The 19,857-nt window shown below is 47.9% G+C and overlaps 2 protein-coding genes across 5 annotated transcripts; one reads left to right on the top strand and one right to left on the bottom strand.

The window, feature by feature from the left end:
* Window positions 1-1,783: 1,783 nt before the first annotated feature.
* On the bottom strand, window positions 1,784-16,992 carry LOC110545646 (Leucine-rich repeat-containing protein 29). 2 transcript variants are annotated; one of them, XM_060392095.1, is made up of 8 exons: window positions 16,943-16,992; window positions 13,994-14,095; window positions 4,427-5,419; window positions 3,049-3,264; window positions 2,849-2,956; window positions 2,476-2,693; window positions 2,198-2,372; window positions 1,784-2,092 (listed from the first exon to the last, which is right to left on the bottom strand). In XM_060392095.1, the coding sequence occupies exons 1-7, from the start codon at window positions 16,964-16,966 to the stop codon at window positions 2,204-2,206; spliced, it is 1,830 nt and encodes a 609-aa protein (XP_060248078.1). In that variant the 5' UTR covers window positions 16,967-16,992; the 3' UTR covers window positions 1,784-2,092; window positions 2,198-2,203. The 2 variants fall into 2 exon arrangements, with proteins under 2 accessions (XP_060248078.1, XP_060248079.1); XM_060392096.1 differs by having other exon boundaries at window positions 1,784-2,372.
* Window positions 16,993-17,057: 65 nt separating this feature from the next.
* Tmem208 (transmembrane protein 208) lies at window positions 17,058-19,836 on the top strand. Of its 3 annotated transcripts, none has more exons than XM_060392107.1 (6): window positions 17,058-17,190; window positions 17,740-17,835; window positions 18,907-18,966; window positions 19,043-19,179; window positions 19,322-19,424; window positions 19,555-19,836. In XM_060392107.1, exons 1-6 carry the CDS (start codon window positions 17,185-17,187, stop codon window positions 19,690-19,692), a joined length of 540 nt encoding a protein of 179 aa, XP_060248090.1. In that variant the 5' UTR covers window positions 17,058-17,184; the 3' UTR covers window positions 19,693-19,836. The 3 variants fall into 3 exon arrangements, 2 of the variants coding, with proteins under 2 accessions (XP_060248090.1, XP_021488591.1); XR_009594571.1 differs by having other exon boundaries at window positions 17,059-17,190; window positions 19,043-19,205; window positions 19,340-19,424; window positions 19,555-19,606; XM_021632916.2 differs by having other exon boundaries at window positions 17,060-17,190; window positions 19,340-19,424.
* The last annotated feature ends 21 nt before the right edge of the window (window positions 19,837-19,857 follow it).

The following is a 19,857-nucleotide window of genomic DNA, read 5'->3' as shown; positions in this document are numbered from 1 at the left end:
TACATAAGAGAGCTAAGATCTTACTGGTGATCTGTATGTGTGGTGGTGACCACAGACAAGCTGCTTAGTCTGTAAGGGCAGGAGGCAGTGCTGAGACATGGTGGGTCCAGCTGGAGGCAACAGTCACCAACCCCAAGCCCCCAGGACAAATAATTGCAACCCAGAGGCCCCACTGGGTAGGCTAAAAGCTGACACTAGCCTGAATAACTTCTATATGCCATTCTTTACTCCTCAAATACTATGTTTAACATGCTAGTCATTAATGCTGTATCTTAAAAATTGATTAAATGGCATTTCCTTTGGAGAAAGTGCTAGTAAAACACTTGACCTCACAAAAATATAAAAACAAAACAAACCCCTACATTTCCAGTCTTCAGAGAGTCCATGCCTGGGCACAGAGCCTTGCTACCGCACTTAGAACAGACTTTTGAGTTCAAAATGGAAACGGACAACAGGGGTCCCAGTTTCAGTCAGTGTCCCAGTCAATTCTCAGTGTCTTCAGTTATTTGTCCCATGCTACCACCATTTTAGAATAACCTCTAACTTCTGGCTTCTAGTCTTGCTCCTCTGAATATCAATAGCTGCCACTCCAATGCTACAAATTGGAGTATGATTATATACTCATATATACTCCCTGTGATGGTCTGAATGAGAATGGCCCCTATAAGCTCATAGGTTTGAATGCTTGGTCCCCGGTTGGTAGAACTGTTTGTGAAAGATTAGGAGGTGCGGCCTTGTTAGAGGAGGTAATTGGAGTATACCAAGCCAAATTTAGCTCACTCTGCCTGCTGCTCTTGGCTACTGCTGCAGTACCATGCCTCCCTGTCATCATGCTCCCCACCATGATGGCGTGGACTAACCCCCTGAAACTGTTAGCAAGCCCTCAAATACCTTCCTTTCTAAATGGCTTGGTCATAGTATTTCATCACAGCAATAGAACAGTTACTGAGACACACCCTATACTGTTCTGTACCTCACTGTTGTTGAATTGCTATGGTTACCAGGATTGAGTACTGAATTGAGCTGCTGAGTTGCGTAGACATGTGTTTTAGTCCTTCCATTTGGTCTTCAGGGTTCTTGTTGCCAAGCTAGCATTCTCCCTGTATCCAACCAGGGCCTACACTATCCCTCCAAACCAGAACCAGTTCCAGTCTGTCTCTCTGACTTCCATGCCCCCTTTTATTGCTTTGATGCCTTCTTTGACCTCTAAGTTCATTGCTGCTCTAGGTCCTTGCCCTCAGTGCTATTTTTCTGTTCATGCATGCCCTGCATACCATACTGTTCCTGCCTGCTGGCTTATTTGCCTCCCTATCAGCTTTGATGACTGAAAGAACAATGGCACTTCTGAATCCCACCATGAAGCACAGGCTAACTGCTTTCTAGAACTGATAAACAGACAGAGTATTGGGACACACAGAGGAGAAATTGGATAGACTACTTCAGAGCTGCTATGAGAAGTTACTGGCATTGATCACACGGTTTGGACTATATGACCACATATGACCCTCCTACTCCCAGAGAAGCTGACCTATTTCCTACCCTACCTCAAGACAGCACATGCCTGGTGAAGTTACTCCCAGGTCTGCTTAGGACCACTCCCTTTGCAGCAGGGCATGCTGGGGGTATGGGGGTGAGGAGGAAGATGTTGGGAAAGTCCTCCAAAATCTCCCATGTGGAGGAAGCTGGGACCTAGTTGAGTTAGGCATCTAGAGTCAGTGTTGTTTGGGTTAACTGAGATGGAGAAGGGGAGCCCCCTTTAATCTGAGAACATCAGAAGAAGACATAAAATCTGGAATTTTTAATCTTGTTTTGGTTTACAATGAAGTGGATGGATTGACTGACTGCTAAAGCTCAGGAGGGTTGGAAGAGGCCCCCTGGGGAGCAGGCAGAACAAAGGCTTTAGGCCTGAGTAGTGGTGGGCAGGAGGCCAGGGTCTGGCCTGCCCCAGCACCAGGCCCAGCTCACCTGTGGGTCTGACCTTTAAAGGGCCCATGGCAGCAAGTGTAGCTGGAAAGACGTTGCTGCCATCTGTGGGGTATTCTGGTGCTGCACATATCCTGGAATGACTCCATCCTGAATCTTAGAAAAGGTTCTAGAGGAGGGGAAGGCAGGAGGCACTGGGGCAAACTCAAGTCCAGAGGCCTGGGCTAGGGCTTATACTGGTGAAGGCAGATGAGCTTCAGGGATAGTTACTGACCTGGCCTCAAAGCGTTAGGGTCAGATCTGCCCCTCCCACGAAGCGAGACTGGATGCAGGTCACCTGAGGCAGCTGTGCTTGAAAGCGCTTGACGGCTGCAATGCTGATACCAGAACACATGGCCAAATCCAACACTCGAAGCTGCTTGCATGCCTGCCCAATGTTATCCAGAGTTCTGTGAGGAGGCCACAGGATGAGTGCCTGACCCAATGTGAGACCCAAGCCCAGTCCATGCATTGTGGCACCATCTGCTCGGTGCAATGCCATCAGACACTCACTGCTCTGTGAGCTGACTGCAGCTGGACAGGTTGAGGTGTTGCAGCCTTGGCCAGAACCTGGCTGCCTGAGCCCATCCCTCATCACTGAGGTGGCTGCAGTGACTCAATGCCAAGCGCTCCAGGCTGGGACAGCCCTTAGACACAGCTACCAAGCCCATGTCTGTGAATGCTGGCAACAGGCTCAATGATAACTGCCTCAGCTGAGGGAATTGGAGCACCTGCAAGAATGATATAGAATAGCCACTGGGATCCAAAGCCTAGGCCCCTCCGGGTTCCTTGCTTCTACCAGAAACCAAAGAGAAAAGACTCCTAGCACAAAGTGAGTTGGCCCATTCCTGTAGCACCAGCCCTAATGTCCTCAGTTTATTCACACCTTGGCCAAACTGGCATCAGTCAGCTTGCTGCAGGCTGTGAGGTCCAACTCCTGCAGGGCCTGAAGCATGATCAGGGAGTGGCCCTGTGGGTCTGGAGCTTGCTGTAGCTGTAGGAAGAAACCCTCCTCAGGTTCTTCATAAGTTTTGCCAAAGATTCAGAAAGCACAGAAGGGCAGCTGAAGACAAGGTCACCTCATACCTGGGGACTTAGTGCAGGCTCATCCTTTGGCTCCTTCAAGCCCAGAAGCCCCCAGTCCTGGAGCTCCTTGCACCAAGCCAGGCGCAGGACTGACAGGTGAGTAAGGTAGGTGCAGATGGCCTGCATTGTCTGGTTAGTGAGGGCCACACATGAGGACAAGTCTAGCACCTTGAGGCTTGGACCCAGTGTTGGGATCATGGAAAGCACTGAGGCATCCTAGGAGGACAGAAGGGAAGAAGCAGCAGCTTGTGCCTCCAGGCTTGGCAGAGGTCACCAGCAAGGGTGTGAATGAGGTTCCTCAGCCAGAGGGCCCAAAGAGGGAAGCAGCATGGTCCCTGTGCTGGTTGTGAAAGTTTGGAGTGCACAGTGTGGGTGGTGAGGGGTGGGAGGCCTAGAGGCCTGAAAGACAAATGCTAAGACTATCGGTGGCACAAGGAGGAATGCAGATAGATATTTCTAAGGCAGCTGCTATGCCTGTGCTTGCAGCCTGGTTTAAAGGATGGACTGAGGCAATACTGATCAGAGCCCACCAGACCAGGAGTGGACAGACGAACCAATCAGATGCGCTTCTTCTGGAATTTGAACCTCAGGTATTAAGACTGCTACCACCATGAGAAGTTGGGGGCAGCAGGAGCTGAAAGTAGAGCAGAGAATCTGGATGTAGATTCACAGGGAGCTGTGGAGGCATGAGAACATGGGAACTGGTAGAACAGCTAAGAGACACTGGTGGCCAAGACACTGGTGGTTAGCGGGAGGAGTGCTTGCCATGAGATGAAGTTGAGATAGGTTTTAAGTTTGGAATAAAAGGTTAAAGGGATAACCCACCCAAGAGGGAACAATTGATATTCTCAGACAGGAATGCCACCCCTAGAACAATGCTGAGCCCTTGACTTCAACCAAGAGGTGACCCTGTGGCTCCCAAGTGACATTACCCACCCTAAAGCCATGGCTACTGAACATCTTTAGTACAATACTATAGAACTTCATTTTCTGAAGGTGGGGAATGAGGGTTTCTCAGTGTAGCCCTGGCTGACTCAGAACTTGCTTTGTAGACCAGGCTAGCCTTGAACTTAGAGATCAACCTGCTTCTGCCTCCTGTGCTGGGATTAAGGATGTGCGCTACCATTCCTAACATTTTCTACCACTCCTTCTCTCTAGGCTTCCTCCCTCCAGAAGTCATATATGGTGCAGGATCACTTCATGAGCCTGGCCAGGCATGTGCTACCATATTATCTAAGTTCCTGTTCTCCTCCAGGCCATGTCCCAAATTCACTTCCAACTACTATGCCTGGGACACAAACTCTGGGTAGCCTCTCCCTGGGGCAAATGCCCCAGCTCCCCCAGGTACCCTCGACAGAAGGGAAGGAAAGCAGCTCACCTTTAGTGAAGAGCAGTAAGCCAGCCTGAGGGAAGTCAGTGCAGGTGGAGCTCTGTGAACCGAGCCTAGGACCTGGGCCAGTTCCCGACCGCTCACCAGACAGCATTCAGCCATGTCCAGGCTCTGCAATTCATGCAGGGCCCCCAAGGCTGTACAACCTGCGTCGGTCAATCTCTGCAGTTTCCTCAGATTCAAGTGCCGCAAGTGTCGTAGGCCTTGGCTCACAGCCAAGAGTGCCCTATCAGTCAGTTCTGAGCAGCCACTAAGGTCCAATGAAGTAAGGCTGGGCTGCTGGCGGCACAGGGTGGCCACAGCCTCTGAGGAGAGGTCTCTACAGCTGTGCAAACTCAGCTCTTTCAACTGCAGTCCAGTCACTTGGCCCAGGGCTTTCAGGGCCTCAGGTGGCAAGCCTGTACCGCTGAGGTCTAAGGCACGTAGCCTACCAGCTCGTTCCTTGACAAACTGTAGCAAGTTACGGAAGGAAAACTGGGAGGAAGAGGAAACCTGGGGGCTAACGGAGCCCCAGTTTGGGCCTAATTCAAAGGTAAGACGGCAGTAGGCCAAGGAGAGGCGCTCTAGGCTGGGAAAACAACCACTAAGATGGTTGAAGCTGAGGTCAGTCAGGTCACGCAGGCCAGCCAGGTTAAGATCACGGAGGCCACTCAATGCCTTTCGGACACACTGTGCTGTCTCAGGCTGAGCCAGCAGAGTGCCTGATGTAAAGAGACTGTTGCAGCCACTGAGATCAAGGGTGTGAAGGGCCGGGCATCCCAGGATCAGGGCCAAGAAGGATGCTTCTGTAGGGCTGCCCCCACCCAGGCATAAACTCTCCAGGTGTGGGCCTAGGTGGTAAGCAACAGACTGTAGTACCTGGTGCGAAGCTGGCGAGCCATCCAGATTGATCAAACTGATGCATGAAATGCCCCTGAGGCCCAAACTCTTGATGACCGAGAGTGAAGCAGAGGACACAGGAATGTTGTAGCGCACATTTGTCTACAGGGCAGCAGCAGGCCTGAGGTTAGATTTCTCAAAGGTTGAAGACAGTCAAGAAAGGCCCTTCTACAATGAGTACCCTCCCTGGTGTGTATGTCATGTGTAGCTGAGGAGTGTGTAGGCAGGAAGTGGGAACTGGGAAGAGAAAGTAGGAAGCAGAAAGACAAATCATGCTGGGACTGGGAGGGGAATGACTATTAGACCAGCAGGAAGGTAAGTGAAGGACAATACTAGATGGCCACAGAGGGGCAAGGAGAGTTAGCCAACTGAGCACAGGAGGGCCGTAACCTATTGGATACCCACAGATGCCTTCATGGGGTGGGAGGGCAAAGAAGGCTGGATCAGTCTTTCAGGGTCTAAGATCGTGAGCTCCATGGACCCAGCCAGGATATTGGCATTATCTACGTAACCACAGGACATAAACAGTATTGAGAGGACTGAAGGACAGAAGTGCAGCAGGTGTTCTTCAACGTCTGTGGTCCAGGTACCAGAGCACTGGGTCACTCTGGAGTAAGAGTGGAATTAGCACTGAGGAGTAAGCACTGAGGCCTAGTCCTCTGGTGGCCTGAGTGCCTCAACCACATGCATATTTGTAACAACTGTTGTGTGCATCCACGTGTGTGTGTGTGTGTGTGTGTGTGTACACTGTAATGTGGGGCTGCCTGGAACACCCAGTTTCACATCTCCGCAGGAGAAACCCCACATGAGGCTGCCTGGAACATCTGTATCACATCTCTGCAAGGGGCAGGACCCCAGATAAACCTGAGAAGCCACGGACCCTAAGCTGGACTTGACTGGGAAAGCGTGAGAAGCTAATGGTTGAAATGGAGGTACAACCCAGGAGTCAAGCTCAGGTTTAAGATGTGGCAACATGATGGCTTAGGCAGGAGTTTGGGAGCACCCAACTAAGGGAAATACTTTCATAGAACCTTCCCTGGTCTCATGCCAAAGGACTTAAGGGAAGTGAGCACAATCTGCATGGACCAGATCTGAAGCAGGCAAGAGGACAGCTGGACTTCCAAAATCATATCCACTAGCTTGGTGGTGCAGTTCACTAGTGGAGTGATTATTGAGCATGTGTGAGGCCAAGTGGATCGTCAGGAAAAAAAAATCACCTAGTCTAATCTCCCTACCTGTTGCCTAAGTAGCAGGAAAATGGTTCCCTAAGAAGGCATTAGTTCAGCTGGGCACAGCGCTGTGATCCCAGCACTCAGGGAGGCAGAGGCAGGAGGGTCTCTGTGAGTTCAAGGCCAGCCTAGTCTACAAAGTGAGTCCAGGTCAACCAAGGCTACACACAGAAACCTGTCTTGAACCCCTACCTACACCCCTCCCCCAACACACACACACACAAAGAAGGCATTAATTCTACCATTAGTTCTGATGCGGGAAAGCTGAATTCTGGGAAACACCTTTGTCAGCAACAACAAAAAACACTCCTGTTCTTTGTATTCCTCAGAACAACAACCAACAGGACACGAAAAAGGCAGCACTGACATGCAGCAGATAGTCCTGCAGAATCTTAGCAGCTGTATCCTCCCAGCCAACACATGACCCACTGATACGTAAAGAGGAAGAAACAGCCTGGCAGAGACAGCCACCATGACTGTCATGATGGGAAGGAGGGCAGGTAAGAGGCAAGAACTGAGCAGCTGAGAATAACTCAATTGGTGGAGTAGTTGGTTGTCCAGCACAAGACCCTAAGTCCCATACCCTACATTTTTGAAACCAGGCAGGGGTAGAGGCAGGAGGATCAGAAGTTCTAGGTCAGGCTGGAGCGATGGTTCAGCGGTTAAGAGCACTGTCTGCTCTTCCAGAAGTCCAGAGTTCAATTCCCAGCAACCACATGGTGGCTGACAACCACCTGTAATGGGATCTGATGCTCTCTTCTGTCATGTAGAACCACATGCAAATAGAGTGCTCATATGTATTAATAAGTACATTTTTTAAAAGTTCTAGGTCATTTTTGGCTACATGAGAAGTTGAGACCAGGCTGGGCTACATGAAACTCTGTCTCAAAAATGGAAAAATATAGGGACCATCTCCTTGTCTCTCTCACAGGAATAAGGAGCTGGCCATGATCCCCTTCCTGATCCCACTTCTAGATTGTGGTTGTTCCCTGCACCCTGCACGAGGAGCACTCACCACAGGTCCCCTTCAGATCCCCTTTGCTATAGGGTAGTGGAGACTCCAAAGACCTAGGTCCCTCTCTCAGATTTAAGGACAGTTACATTTAAGGAAGAGATGAGAAGATCACAGAAGGATGTAGAAAGAAAAGTGAAAGCAGACTCCAGCCACTGAGAAGCCCTGCACATCACATGAGTCAGTCTAATACAGAGTAAACCAGAGCTGGAGGAGCTATGAGCAGCGCAGCTGCCCAGGCAGCGCCCACCCCCACCACTCATGCAGCTTAGGAACCTAAGAGCCGCTCTGCGCTAAAAGCTACAAGCACAAAGGAACTCACTTCCTTCTCTTCCTGGGAGCTTAAGCGGCCAGGAATGTTCTGCCATTTCCCACTACCTTTCTGTAAACAAGGAGGACAGAAAGCCAAGAGAAGACACTGGCTATCACCCCAGGGTGCAGTCCAAAATTGACAGCTACAAGAAAAATAGGTAGGGTCTGGCCTAGAGGATTTCCAGCTACTTGGGAAGAGAGGAGACTTGACACCATACTGGTTGTTTTGTTTTGAGACTGTCCTTGAACTTGCTCTACAACAGATGACTTTGAATTTATGATTAGTTTCCACCTCTCAAGTGCTGGGATTACAGGCAAGCATCACTGCTCTCAGTTTTATGTAATACTGGGAATCGAGCCCAGGACTTTGTACATGCAAGGCAAGTACTCAACCAGCTGAGCCACATCTCCAGTGACCTGACCATGGCTATTCTCAGCCATGCCAAGAAGCCTAGAGCCCTTTACACAATGGTCAACCTGTTCCTGAGGTCAGCTGGATGGAATTACAGGGGTCAAAGGGAAGTCTTTTCAGAATATTTACTTCTTTGAGGGGTAGGTGAAGGCAGGGCTTCTGGGCTCTGACCTGTGGCCTTTTCTGGGTCCTAAGACCCTGCTTCTGGAGGCTTGAGGGAGGACTAGTGGGCACCTGTTCTAGCTTTGGCCACTCCACCAACAGGTCCCAGTCCCTGGCCTCCATTCCTCATGTTAGCAGCTTATGAGCAAATGCAGTTGCTTTGAAAATGTCTCTGATTGTAGAAGGGCAGGACTCTGTATCAAGGGTAGTCTCACAGTGAGACTGCAGGCTTGCGTACGGGCTTGGAGAGCCCTCCAAAAATAGAGAAACACTTCCCTCTGCTTGGCACTGCAGTGAATACAGCTCCAGTGTGCAGAGGTTCAGTCTCTGGAGAGGAAGCAAATACTCTGAACAGGAGGACAGAGGTGAAAGGAACCTGAACTGCTCCATAGTGACCAATAGTGGCCACCCAGAACTTAATGGGTAGTGGGCAGAACTTAGAAGCATGTGGGGGCACTGCCTTTCCCTGATCATTATTTGGGGTACACCTAAATTAAGCGAACAAGATGAGGAGGCCAGGGGCAGTCAGAAGTCACATAGTCCAGGTATTCTAGTCTGGCTTGGCAAGATTTAGTTCCAGCTTTGCCTTAGTTGGCTACTATTGTCCTTAGTCCCAGCGGCTGGTGGCATTGCCTCCTGCTCTACCTACCTACATCTGGACTTTGGAGGACCAGCTCTGTAGACTGCTCTCTGGGATATAATAATGGTGACATATGGGCAGGGCCCTAGATGCCTGTATACCTATAGCTTGGCCTTCCACTGTTCCCAGCCTGGCGGGGTCTCTGTCAGCATGATCTGGAGCTGCCAGTTAGCTGCAGCCATGCCAGCTCTCTAACAGTGGCCAACTAAGATCACAGCCATAGACCCTAGCCTCTCTTTCTTTTTTCCTTGCTCCTTCTATCCTCAGGAGCCTGACCATTCCCTCCGTCCTCCTCTTCCTTGTTGGTCTCTATGAGACTTCTCTCTCCTTAGTGTTGGAGGTTGAACTATGTATCCAAATGCTGATTTCTGTGCCCTGAGATCTGCTTGCAGTCTGGAAGTAGGCATTGTCATTTCTATGAAGAATCTTCTGTATCAATGTTGTGTGAAGAATGCTCCCCAATTATCTGATTGGTTAATAAAGAAGCTGATTAGCCAATAGCTGGGCAGAGAGGACAGGAAGCAGGACTCCCATTCTCAGTTAGGGGAGTCTTAGATAGGGACCAGTAGAAAGAGAGATAGGGACCAGTAGAAAGAGAGAGGAGAGAAAAGGGAGGAGGTCGCCATGAGGACAAGGATGGAGCAGGAGCTGCCAGGGTGAGACTAGATGGCAGGTAAAAGGGCATGCGGCTGGGAAATAGTCCAGACCAGTGTAGACGGGTTTGAATAATTGGGTATCTGCCCAGCTATAGTGCTTTGAAGCTTATTAGTAATGTAATAGGTCTCTGTGTCATTATTTGGGAGCTGGGGTGGGTATTAGAAAAAGTTCCTATTAATACCATACTTCAACACCTGAGGGCTTGTAGTCCTCTTTCCTCATGCTGCTGTGCCCACTCTTCTTGCCACAGATAACAAAACCAGCTGCCTGTTTGCAGTCTGGGCTGGAGATAACAGAATACTGCTGAGGAAGTCAGCCTTCCCTATCCCACTTCCTCTGTGTTTCCCTTCTCATCAAGTCCACCATTTTCTCCTGCTCTGAGCCTGCTGCAAAAGTGTCTCAGAACCTAGCCTGTGAGAAATGGCCTGCTCTGCTTCAGAAGCACCCAAGCCCCCAGGAAGCCCCTCCCTGTGTGCTGGCTATCTGCCTCCTACAGAACCCTATTTCCAGCTCTTGGTCTTTTGGTTCAGACAGTCCCTTCTTCTGGCTTGCTGAGCTGCTGTCACCTCATCTCTGAGAATCCCACTGTTTTTCTTTCGGTCCTTCCTAAGAATCCACAAACAATAGGTTTTAATTTTGTTTTGGGGGACAGGGTTCAACTAAGCAGTTCAAGCTGACCTTGAATTCACTAAGTAGCCCAAGATGGCCTTTTACTCACAGCAATCTTCTTGTCTCAGTCTCCTGAGTGCTATAGTACCTTTTCTCATCTCTACAGATTTTCTCTTTCCAGTTTTTCCCTAAGAAGCACAAGGAGACACTCACATCCACTGTCTGTCCACTTAAGTTTCCCTTTGCCTCATCTGTTTACTTCTTCCTGCCAGAATCACTCATCCTGGTCACAGTTCTCCCCCACCTTTACCCACTCAGCCCCCAGCAAGTTACTACCGTGCAGGAGCTTGTGTTTTAACCTCTCACAGTACCCTCTTTCCCATACCACCTTCTGGGGAAGGGCTGTAGCCATTACCTCCAGTGTGGCCCTGGCTCTCTTGCCTTTTAGCCTGTTTTTCACTGGGTTCTGTGGAGTCATCAAGACCCAGACCAGAAATGAGCAGGTTTTACCTGACAACACACACACACACACACACACACACACACACACACACACACACACACACACGTACAATCTTCGTCCTCTTCTACGTGTTCTTTGTCACACTGTACTTCATCCTATGGCACAATATATCTTTCCTGTCCCCTCTGTGGTGGGAAGGACATCACATGTCCCACTCTATTACGCTTTGTCTCATTCAGGGTCTCTCACTGAACCTGGAGCTAGGCTGGCAGCCAGCAAGCCCCATCCAGTCTTTTGTCTCTGCCTACCACAGCACTGGAGTGGGTTATGTGGGTGCTAGGAATTTGAACTCTGCTCCTCATACGCTCACAGCAAGCACTCTTACCCACTCTGCTGAACCATCTCTCTAGTCCTAGCTTCCTTCCTTCTTCTTTTCTTTTTGTTGTTTTATGAAACAGAATCTTGCCCAAGTGTAACTCTAACCTGCAATCTTTCTGCCTGAATCTCCCAAGTGCTGAGATTATAGATATGTGCCTCCATGCCTGGCCCCACCTACTTTCTGATCTATATTATTTTCCTCAACCAGACATTAGTGATCAACTGCCTCATGGAACTCTCTAGAAACCTTGATGTGAAATGTCTGAATCTGGATCCACCATCTCTGAATTGCTTCTCCTCCTAAACTTTTACTCCCTTGATGCATGTTACCCTCACTCCTAACACCCAGTGTCCCTTCCACTTCACCTCCTGACGTACAGAACCTTATCCCACTGGGCGTGCTGATGCCCTTGAACTCCAAACCTTCCTGCTTTGACCTTCCAGTCTCTATGAATTTTACACCATTAATTATCCACTCAAGGTTTTAAGTGCTCCAGTCTTGATCTGCCATTCCACTGTTTGTTAAACTTTTTCCTGGGGTGAAGTGACTCAGATGTGGGGCTTTTCTTCCATCCATTTTTTTCCCTCCAGTTTTAGGGGTCAAAACTAGGGTATTATACATTTTAGTCAAGTATTCTACCACTGAGCTACACTCTTCTACACTACTCAGTCGTTAATTACACCCAAGTTTATATTAATTAGCTATACCTTTCTCTGGAAGGTATTCAAGAAATATTCATTCAATATGCACAGATATTCAATAATCAACTGAATCTTACCATCTGGACATCTCATACTTTAAAATTGTCAACAAGTCTAAAAAAATTTCTTTAGATATTAAAACCAATGAGACCAGATAGACAATTCAACAACAGGCTCTACTTACACACACACATTTGACATGTACCAGAGGAGGTTTCCAGCCTAACAGGGAAGAGCAGATGGAAATTAGGTAGGAGCTATGTGAAAACCAAATAGATCGGCTTCATACTTTATTATATATAAATTAAAGTGGGCTTCATGAATAAAGCACAATTCTGGCCAATAAAAATTAAAGCCAATCTGCGTGTGGTACCCATGCCTATAACCTAAGAACTTAGAAGGCTGAGACTGGTAGATTGCTGAGTTCGTGGCTAACCTGGCCTACGTTGTCAGACCCTGTCCAAAAAAATTTAAATTAAAAAAAAGAAAATAAAACATTAAAACCATAAAATATTTTTTGTTGTTGTTGAACCAATCACTACTCTAAAAAAAAACAAACCAGGTTTTTGTTTGTTTGTTTTAGTTTTATGATGCACGGTTTCTCTGTGTAGCCTTGGCTGTCCTGGACTTGATCTGTAGAGCAGGCTGTCCTTAAACTCACAGAGATCTGCCTGCCTCCCAGAGTTCTAGGATTACAGGTGTGCCACCATGCCTGGTTTCAGTTGTTTTGTTTTGTTGTTGTTGTTGTTTTGAGAGAGGGTTTCTCTGTGCAGCCTTGGCTGTCCTGGAACTCACTATGTAGACCAGCCTGGCCTCAAACTCACAGAGATCTGCCTGCCTCTACCTCCCAAAGTGCTGGGATTACAGGCATGTACCACCACACCCAGCTTCTGTTGTATTTTTTAAAAGAATAAAAACATGAGTATCATTGATGAAATCTCTGGAGGGTAAGGAATTACCAATGAAGAAAGAAAAAGAAAAGAATAAACAGCATACAAGTTTAATTTCTGTATCTCATTAATAAAATAGTGGTCTACAAATAAAATGAAAGAGAAAACAGGAATATACTTTAACAAATATATAAAGAATTAATCTTTTTCTGTTGTTATTATTGAGACAGGGTTTCTCTGTGTATCCTTGGCTGTCCTGGAACTTGCTCTGTAGACCAAGCTGCCCTTGAACTCAGAGATCTACCTACCTTTATCTCCTAAGTGCTGGATCTAAAGGTATGTACCACAACTGTCCACCTAAAGAATTAATCTTCAGTGTATAAAAAGTTCATACAAACAGGCAAGAAAATTACAAAGAGTCTACCAGTTAAGTGGAAAAAGAACACAAATAACTAACGAGACAAAAACAAAAACAAAAAAACCCCACTGACAATTAAATCAAAATTAACACAAAATTACTACTTGCCTTGCAAATAATACAGAAGTCTGTGTTCCCCTCCTGGCCGGGCTGCTTCCCCAAACTCATTCTCACCTGTCTAGTCCATTCTGCACAGTGGAGTTCTAAGACACAGATCACACTGCCCCTTGCCTTACCATTTCTTAAAGGCCACACAGCAATAACTGGAAGCAAGCCCAAGCTCTGCTGCCTGGCACACCTGCCACCTTGCAGTCTTGACCACATTCTAGTCTCCTATCACATTCCACATGCAAAACTCAATCCAGTTATTAGGAACTTGTGTGACTGTTTTCCGAACTTCCACATCTTGATGCCAGTTCTAGAAAGACCAACATGTATCCTCATCCTATTCTCTCAGGCCTCCCCTGATGCTACTGGATGATCTCATTTTGGTGTGCTTACCTTTGTTTCACCCTCTCACTGAGAGCTGTGGTACTGGGCACACAGGAACACAATTGTTCATGCTAATTGTCTTTTCCTCCACTGGACAATGTGTTTCTTAAGGGACTAGGTTTTATTCACCTTACACTTCAAGTCTGTGCCCCATGACTAGTATGTACAAATGTATGAGAACACATGGATGGATGGATGGATGGATGGATGGATGGATGGATGGATGGATAATGTATAAGCAGGGCCATGAGCAAGTTGAAGTGACAACTCAGAATAGACCAAGTGAGGTGGGTACCTTACCTCCCGAAGGGCATTCTGGGCTGCATAGTACCAAGCCCGACTCACGAGAGAGGCCTCTTTCTGATCTGACAGAGGAAGGAATCTCAGGATATAAGTGAGCATCTGAGGGGAAAAGATAAGGTGTTTAAGAGATATTAGAACTAGAGGGCCTTTAGAACATATCCCTTTCCGGTCTGAGGGCATCAGAGCACTGGCCTCTAGTCCATCTTGGATCCAGAGCTTCATGAAGTATTTACTTCCCTTCTCCAGCCTCAAAGCATGCCTCCTAAGAATGAACCTAACAGAACTCACTTCTTAGTACAGGATTGTACCACGTAACAATCAAAATTCATCCCCAGTTTGGGTAGAAACAGCTTAGGCACTGGGGCCAGACAAACCTAGTGCAAGTTCCCACTTGGCTAGCTGACTACTTTGAGCCTTGTTTTTCTTGTCTCTGAAATGCCAACTGTTGTGATATTTAAATAAATCTTGTGAGAAGCTATAAAACATAGTGTTTTCCATAGATAATAGAATATAAATCAAATGTTCTCTTTTTTTTTTTTCTTTCATTTAGACAGGTTTTTACTATATAGCCTAGGTTGTCCTGGAACTTACTATGTACTCAGACTGGCTTCCATCTGGCACAGCCATTCTGCTGCCTTAGCTAGAACTATGTGACAGGACTGTGTGTGTGAGCCATGAAGCCTGACTTTGGGATCCCTATTCTTTTCCCATCTTCTCCATTATCAGCTCATTTTCTCAGCTAGCCGCTAAGGCAGGACAACACAGCAAGTTTGGGACCTGCTCTTCCCTATGCTCTATGAGTCTATAGGTGGTGAGGCTGGAGGCTCTATCTGGGACTGAGAAGGAGGACACTTGGGAGGCCAGTAACAACTACCTTTTAACTGTTCTTTTTTTCCTACAATCTTCCCTCATCAAGTCCTATGGCAATGTTTTCTAGACCCTTGCCATGCTAACTGCTCTATTTTGGATTCTCCATGTCTCCCAAGGTTTACTCTTTTGATTTTGTTTACTTACATAGGAACAGTCAACATTTTAATGCTTTATGTTATCGTATTAACCAAGCTTTAGTCTAGTGCCACCCAACTATCTACAGGGTCCTTTACCCAAATAGTTCTCAACCTTAATCTCAATCAAAATTGGTATTTTGCCCTCAGTCCAACGTGACCCTTTAATGCCACCGGTACTCCCAATCTGAGGTTCCTAGTGACACTTGGGTTCATGTTCTTCTATGCTTTACTCAAAAAACTGAAGTTTTAGGCAAGGATAACCTAAACTCATCAAATCCTAGGTCTACTACTTTCCAGATGAGTAACTCCAGTCAAAGCATGTCATTTCTCTGAACGTCAGTGTGAGTAGTATGTGTGAAATGAAGATATTTTAAAATAATCTAGATCAGTTTTATAGGGACTGGATGGATGTTACTGACATTTCTACTTTTGTAACTGCCATATTAATAGCACCACATTTTATCGATCCCTAGACCTAGATTCCTTTCACGGCCTCTATGTTCTAGTTAATCTATTTTATATAGTCACAGGGTTAATTTTCCAAAATATTTCCAGTTGCACTACTCCTGCTGAAAACCTTCTGGGTTCCCCAATAATCTCAGAACAAAATCTCTGGGTCAGCATTGCCAGAACTCCATGCCTGGCTGGGCCTGCTGCTTGAAGAACATCCTCAGTCCATCCTTCCTGCCAGCACAGCATGTCTAATCCTTTTTCCATATGTGGGGCTCGTTCTGGGAAGTCTCTGTGTAATGATTTCACTAGCCCATTGCATTTTCTCTTTCTCTTTTCAGATGCTAAGTACACAGGCAAGTACTCAGCCAATATTTACTGGATTAAAGATGGAGAGTCCTTTACCTCTACTCTCACCGAAGGTTTTCTCAGGGAAGGGGTGGGAGATAATGCAGATTATCTTTATTGATGGGACTGCACTGACCAAGCCCCTGTCCCTAGTGGGCTAGGAGGGAAGGCTGGGCTAAGAAAGTGAGTGGCTGACCTATCTTCTGGAATGATCAACCCCAGGAGCAAAGTTAAAGAGAAACAACATGTCTTCACCGGAAGGATAGCTCATTAAGCTGAGAAAGGAGGTATTAAAAGAGGTAAAGGGTGGCTTCCCATGAAACCACCCCAAGGGACTACTACTGGTCACCCATGGGATTTACAGGGATGAATGGATAACTTATGGAGCCAAAAGGGAATAAAATGTCATTGCAGGCACTATTTATGCTAAATAGAGTGTGTGTTCCTGAACTCATGTGAAAGGGCCTACATTCCCTGGACAATGAGGGGGGCTTCCAACCCTCTGGGCAAAACGGATAGAGAAGTCATTTCAAAAAGGGTTCAAGCCACATAGCCTTTATCTGTATCTCCTTGCCCATGAGGGCAGAGTAGTCTTGGCCCTGGCTAAAGAAACAAACATCCCATGGGTGAATAATACAGAGGCAACCATCACTAGGTGTCTAGGCGGGTCTTAGATTAAGGACCTCAGGTACTGTCCCCAGAACTGATGGGGAGTCTATTTCCAACTGCGAGGACGGCGGGGGAGGGGCAGAGGAAATGGAGCGAGCATTCCAAGGGGCCAAGGGGGATAAAATTGATTACCCTTCAGGGACGGTGGAGCGGACATCTTCTAGAACTGAGGAGGAGGGAACGGTCATCTCAAGGAAAGGGGATGGGCAGAGAGTCTGTCCTCGTTGAGGTGACAGAGCAGCCATCTTCTGGGGCCAATGGGGAAGGTGAGGATGGTATCCCAACCGAAGGGGTCGAAGTGGCCCCAAAGCGAGCCATTACCCACTGTTTGCAGGTCCTGGGATCCGCCGGGCGGTTCGTTTCCGCCTGACGGGAGTTGCTGGGCGAGCTGTCAGATAGCCCTTCCCCAGAGATCAGGACCCCGAAGGCGGGGCCTGTCCCCGACCCAGGCCTGAGGACCGCTTCCTCTCACCTCCAGGGGCAGCGAGTCCGCCATCGCAGCTCTGCCGTCTCCGCCCCCACGCAAAGCTTTCTGGGAAGTGTAGTCCTACCGTCTCAAGGGCGGAGCCTGGGAAGGAAATGGAATCCACTTCCGTCCAGAATCCTGACGATTTCGGTCTGTACCGGAAGTGCATGGGTTGCCGATGTGGTGTCTACTGACTGCAATTCCAGTTACTCGCCCTTGTCTCCTTGGCTGGGTATTTGCTTCGCACCATGGCGGTAAGAGATAGGGCGGGATCCGCGCCGGCAAAGATTTCCCGGTGTTGGGAAAGTGAAAACATGAAGGACATGAAGACGTAAGGCACTGGGCCAGAGACGGGGCGCAATCCAGTAGACTGTGATGGAACGAACGGGATGCGAGTAGAGTGGCAGTGCAGGACTTATACCAGACTAGTGTTGGAGGCGGGAGACAGTTATTACTTCCACATCTAAACTTCTTCCCCAGAGGCTGGAGAGGGGCAGTATTAAGTTCCGTTGGAGTTCCCCCGGAGAGGTCCTCGAACCTTAACAGGAGAGCCAAAGAAGACACTAGTTTGGATGGTTTCGGAGCGAGCATTAGTCGGTCACAGCTGGGGGTACTGTAAAGATGGTGTCCTAACTAAAGAGGGAGGGTGGACTGGAGGAGTGGTGGCATCTCGGGGATTGCTAGGTTTGACAGAGCACGGTAAGGACTTGGAAGCGCAGAGAAAGTCCTGCAGGTAACCGGGCTAGTGCGAGGAGTGAGGATCGAGGCAAAAAAGCTGACAGCATCTCACCATCCCTCTGCAGCCCAAAGGCAAAGTGGGTACAAGAGGGAAGAAGCAGATATTTGAGGAGAACAAAGAAACTCTCAAGTTTTACCTTCGGATCATACTGGGAGCCAATGTAAGTTGCCTGCCTCGTGTTTTGCCTTCTCATACCTATCTGATTAGGAGTGCTGGTCACTGACAGCCAAGGCTCCAAAAGAGAAAGTTGTAATGAAATGAGAAGCCAGGCATGTAATCATAAGCCTGAAATCCCTGCACTAGGGAAGCTGAGGCAGGAGAATGGGAAATTTGAAATTTGCGTTGGGCTACATAGAAATTCTCTTTAAAAAGAAAAAAGAAGGGTGGAGGAATGAGAGAAGCCTGCCAAAGTGGTACATAACTGTACCTCTATCTAATTGGCAGACAGAGGTCCAAGAGTGTTCAGGGATAACCTGAGCAACACAGCAAGACTCGGGTCTCAAGGAAAGAGGAGAGCAGAAAGTTTAGCTCAGTAGTAAAGCCCCTATCTAGGTTTGATCACCAACTACCAGCAACCCTGTCCCCTAAGTATCCGGGGACTGAATGGTGAAGGGCACTTGTTGCTCATTCAGGGGACCTGGGTTCCATTCCCAGAACCCACAGGATAGCTGACAGCCATCTGATCCAGGGGATCTAGTGCCCTTTTCTGACCTCTGTGGTCCCAGGTGGACACATGGTGCACATACATACATGCAGGAAAAACACTCATAAGATATATTTCTTAACATTCTTTTATTTATTTATTTTTTAAAGATTTATTATGTATACATTGTTCTGCCTGTACATGTACAGCTTCATGCCAGAAGAGGGTACCAGATCTCACTATAGATGGTTGTGAGCCACCATGTGGTTGCTGGGAATTGAACTCAGGATCTTTGGAAGAGCAGTAGGTGCTCTTAACCTCTGAGCTATCTCTCCAGCCCCTGAACACTCTTTTAAAATGTAGCCAGGCACAGAGGAAGTGTGAACTAGAAGTAGAAGCAAAAAATAAAGAAATGAAGGGGAACCAAAACAAAACAACAAAATTAGGCAATGAGTGCCAGTTGAGTTTGACTGTTCCAACCTTCTACTGAGGCTGCTTTTCTGGGACTGACATGGGTTCTTGAATTGAGGAAAGCCTCTGATCTAGGGGTAGCTTCCAACCCCAGCGTGATCCAATGTTTGCTTACAGGCCATATACTGCCTTGTGAACCTGGTTTTCTTCTATTCATCTGCCTCATTTTGGGCCTGGGTAAGTATGCCCAGCTTGGAAAGTGAGTGCATAGGGTCAGTGGCTAGCCTTTCTAGAGCTTTTTCTTGTTCTACAGATGGCCCTGGTCTTTAGCTTGGCAGTATATGGGGCTAGTTACCACTCTATGAGCTCGATGGCTCGGGCATCCTTCTCTGAGGATGGGTCCTTGATGGATGGTGGCATGGACCTCAACATGGAGCAGGGCATGGCAGAGTGAGTGTCCCCCATCGCCAGCCCAGGTGAGCGGCCCCAGGGCTGGGGCGCTGGGGCCCACACAGCCCAAGACTCACAACTACTTTCAACCCGAGCAGAGTGGAAGGGGGCAGAACTAGGGCCAATCATATATCCTTGGCAGCCTTCCTTCTATCCACAGGCACCTTAAGGATGTGATCCTACTGACAGCCATTGTCCAGGTGCTAAGCTGCTTCTCCCTCTACATCTGGTCCTTCTGGCTTCTGGTACGTGGGCTAGAGAGTTGGGCCTCCTAAGAAAGAGTACTTAACTCTCCCCAATTTTTTCTTTTTTTCTTTTTTTTTTTTTTTTCTGGCCAGTCTTTGCAAACGGTTTCAAGTCACCTTTCTCCCTCAGGCTCCAGGCCGGGCCCTTTACCTCTTGTGGGTAAATGTGCTAGGCCCCTGGTTCACAGCAGACAGTGGAGTCCCAGCGCCAGAGCTCAATGAGAAACGACAACGCCGACAGGAGCGGCGGCAGATGAAGCGGTTATAGCCATCATTACTGTGGCCAGAGGCTGCTGGGCGCTGCTTGGCTCTATTTGGCTGCATGGCCCCATGCCTGGAGCAGTGAGGGCCTAGTGTCAGGGCCAAAAGCAGCCTGGAATATAGGATTACTAAATAAATTGTTTCAAATGTGGCCAATGGCTGTGTGGATGAA

Source organism: Meriones unguiculatus, chromosome 10 (genome assembly GCF_030254825.1).
Source record: "Meriones unguiculatus strain TT.TT164.6M chromosome 10, Bangor_MerUng_6.1, whole genome shotgun sequence".
Classification (NCBI taxonomy): Eukaryota; Metazoa; Chordata; class Mammalia; order Rodentia; family Muridae; genus Meriones; species Meriones unguiculatus.
Note: the sequence above shows the minus strand (reverse complement) of the source record. Positions and strands in the feature narration are given on the sequence as shown.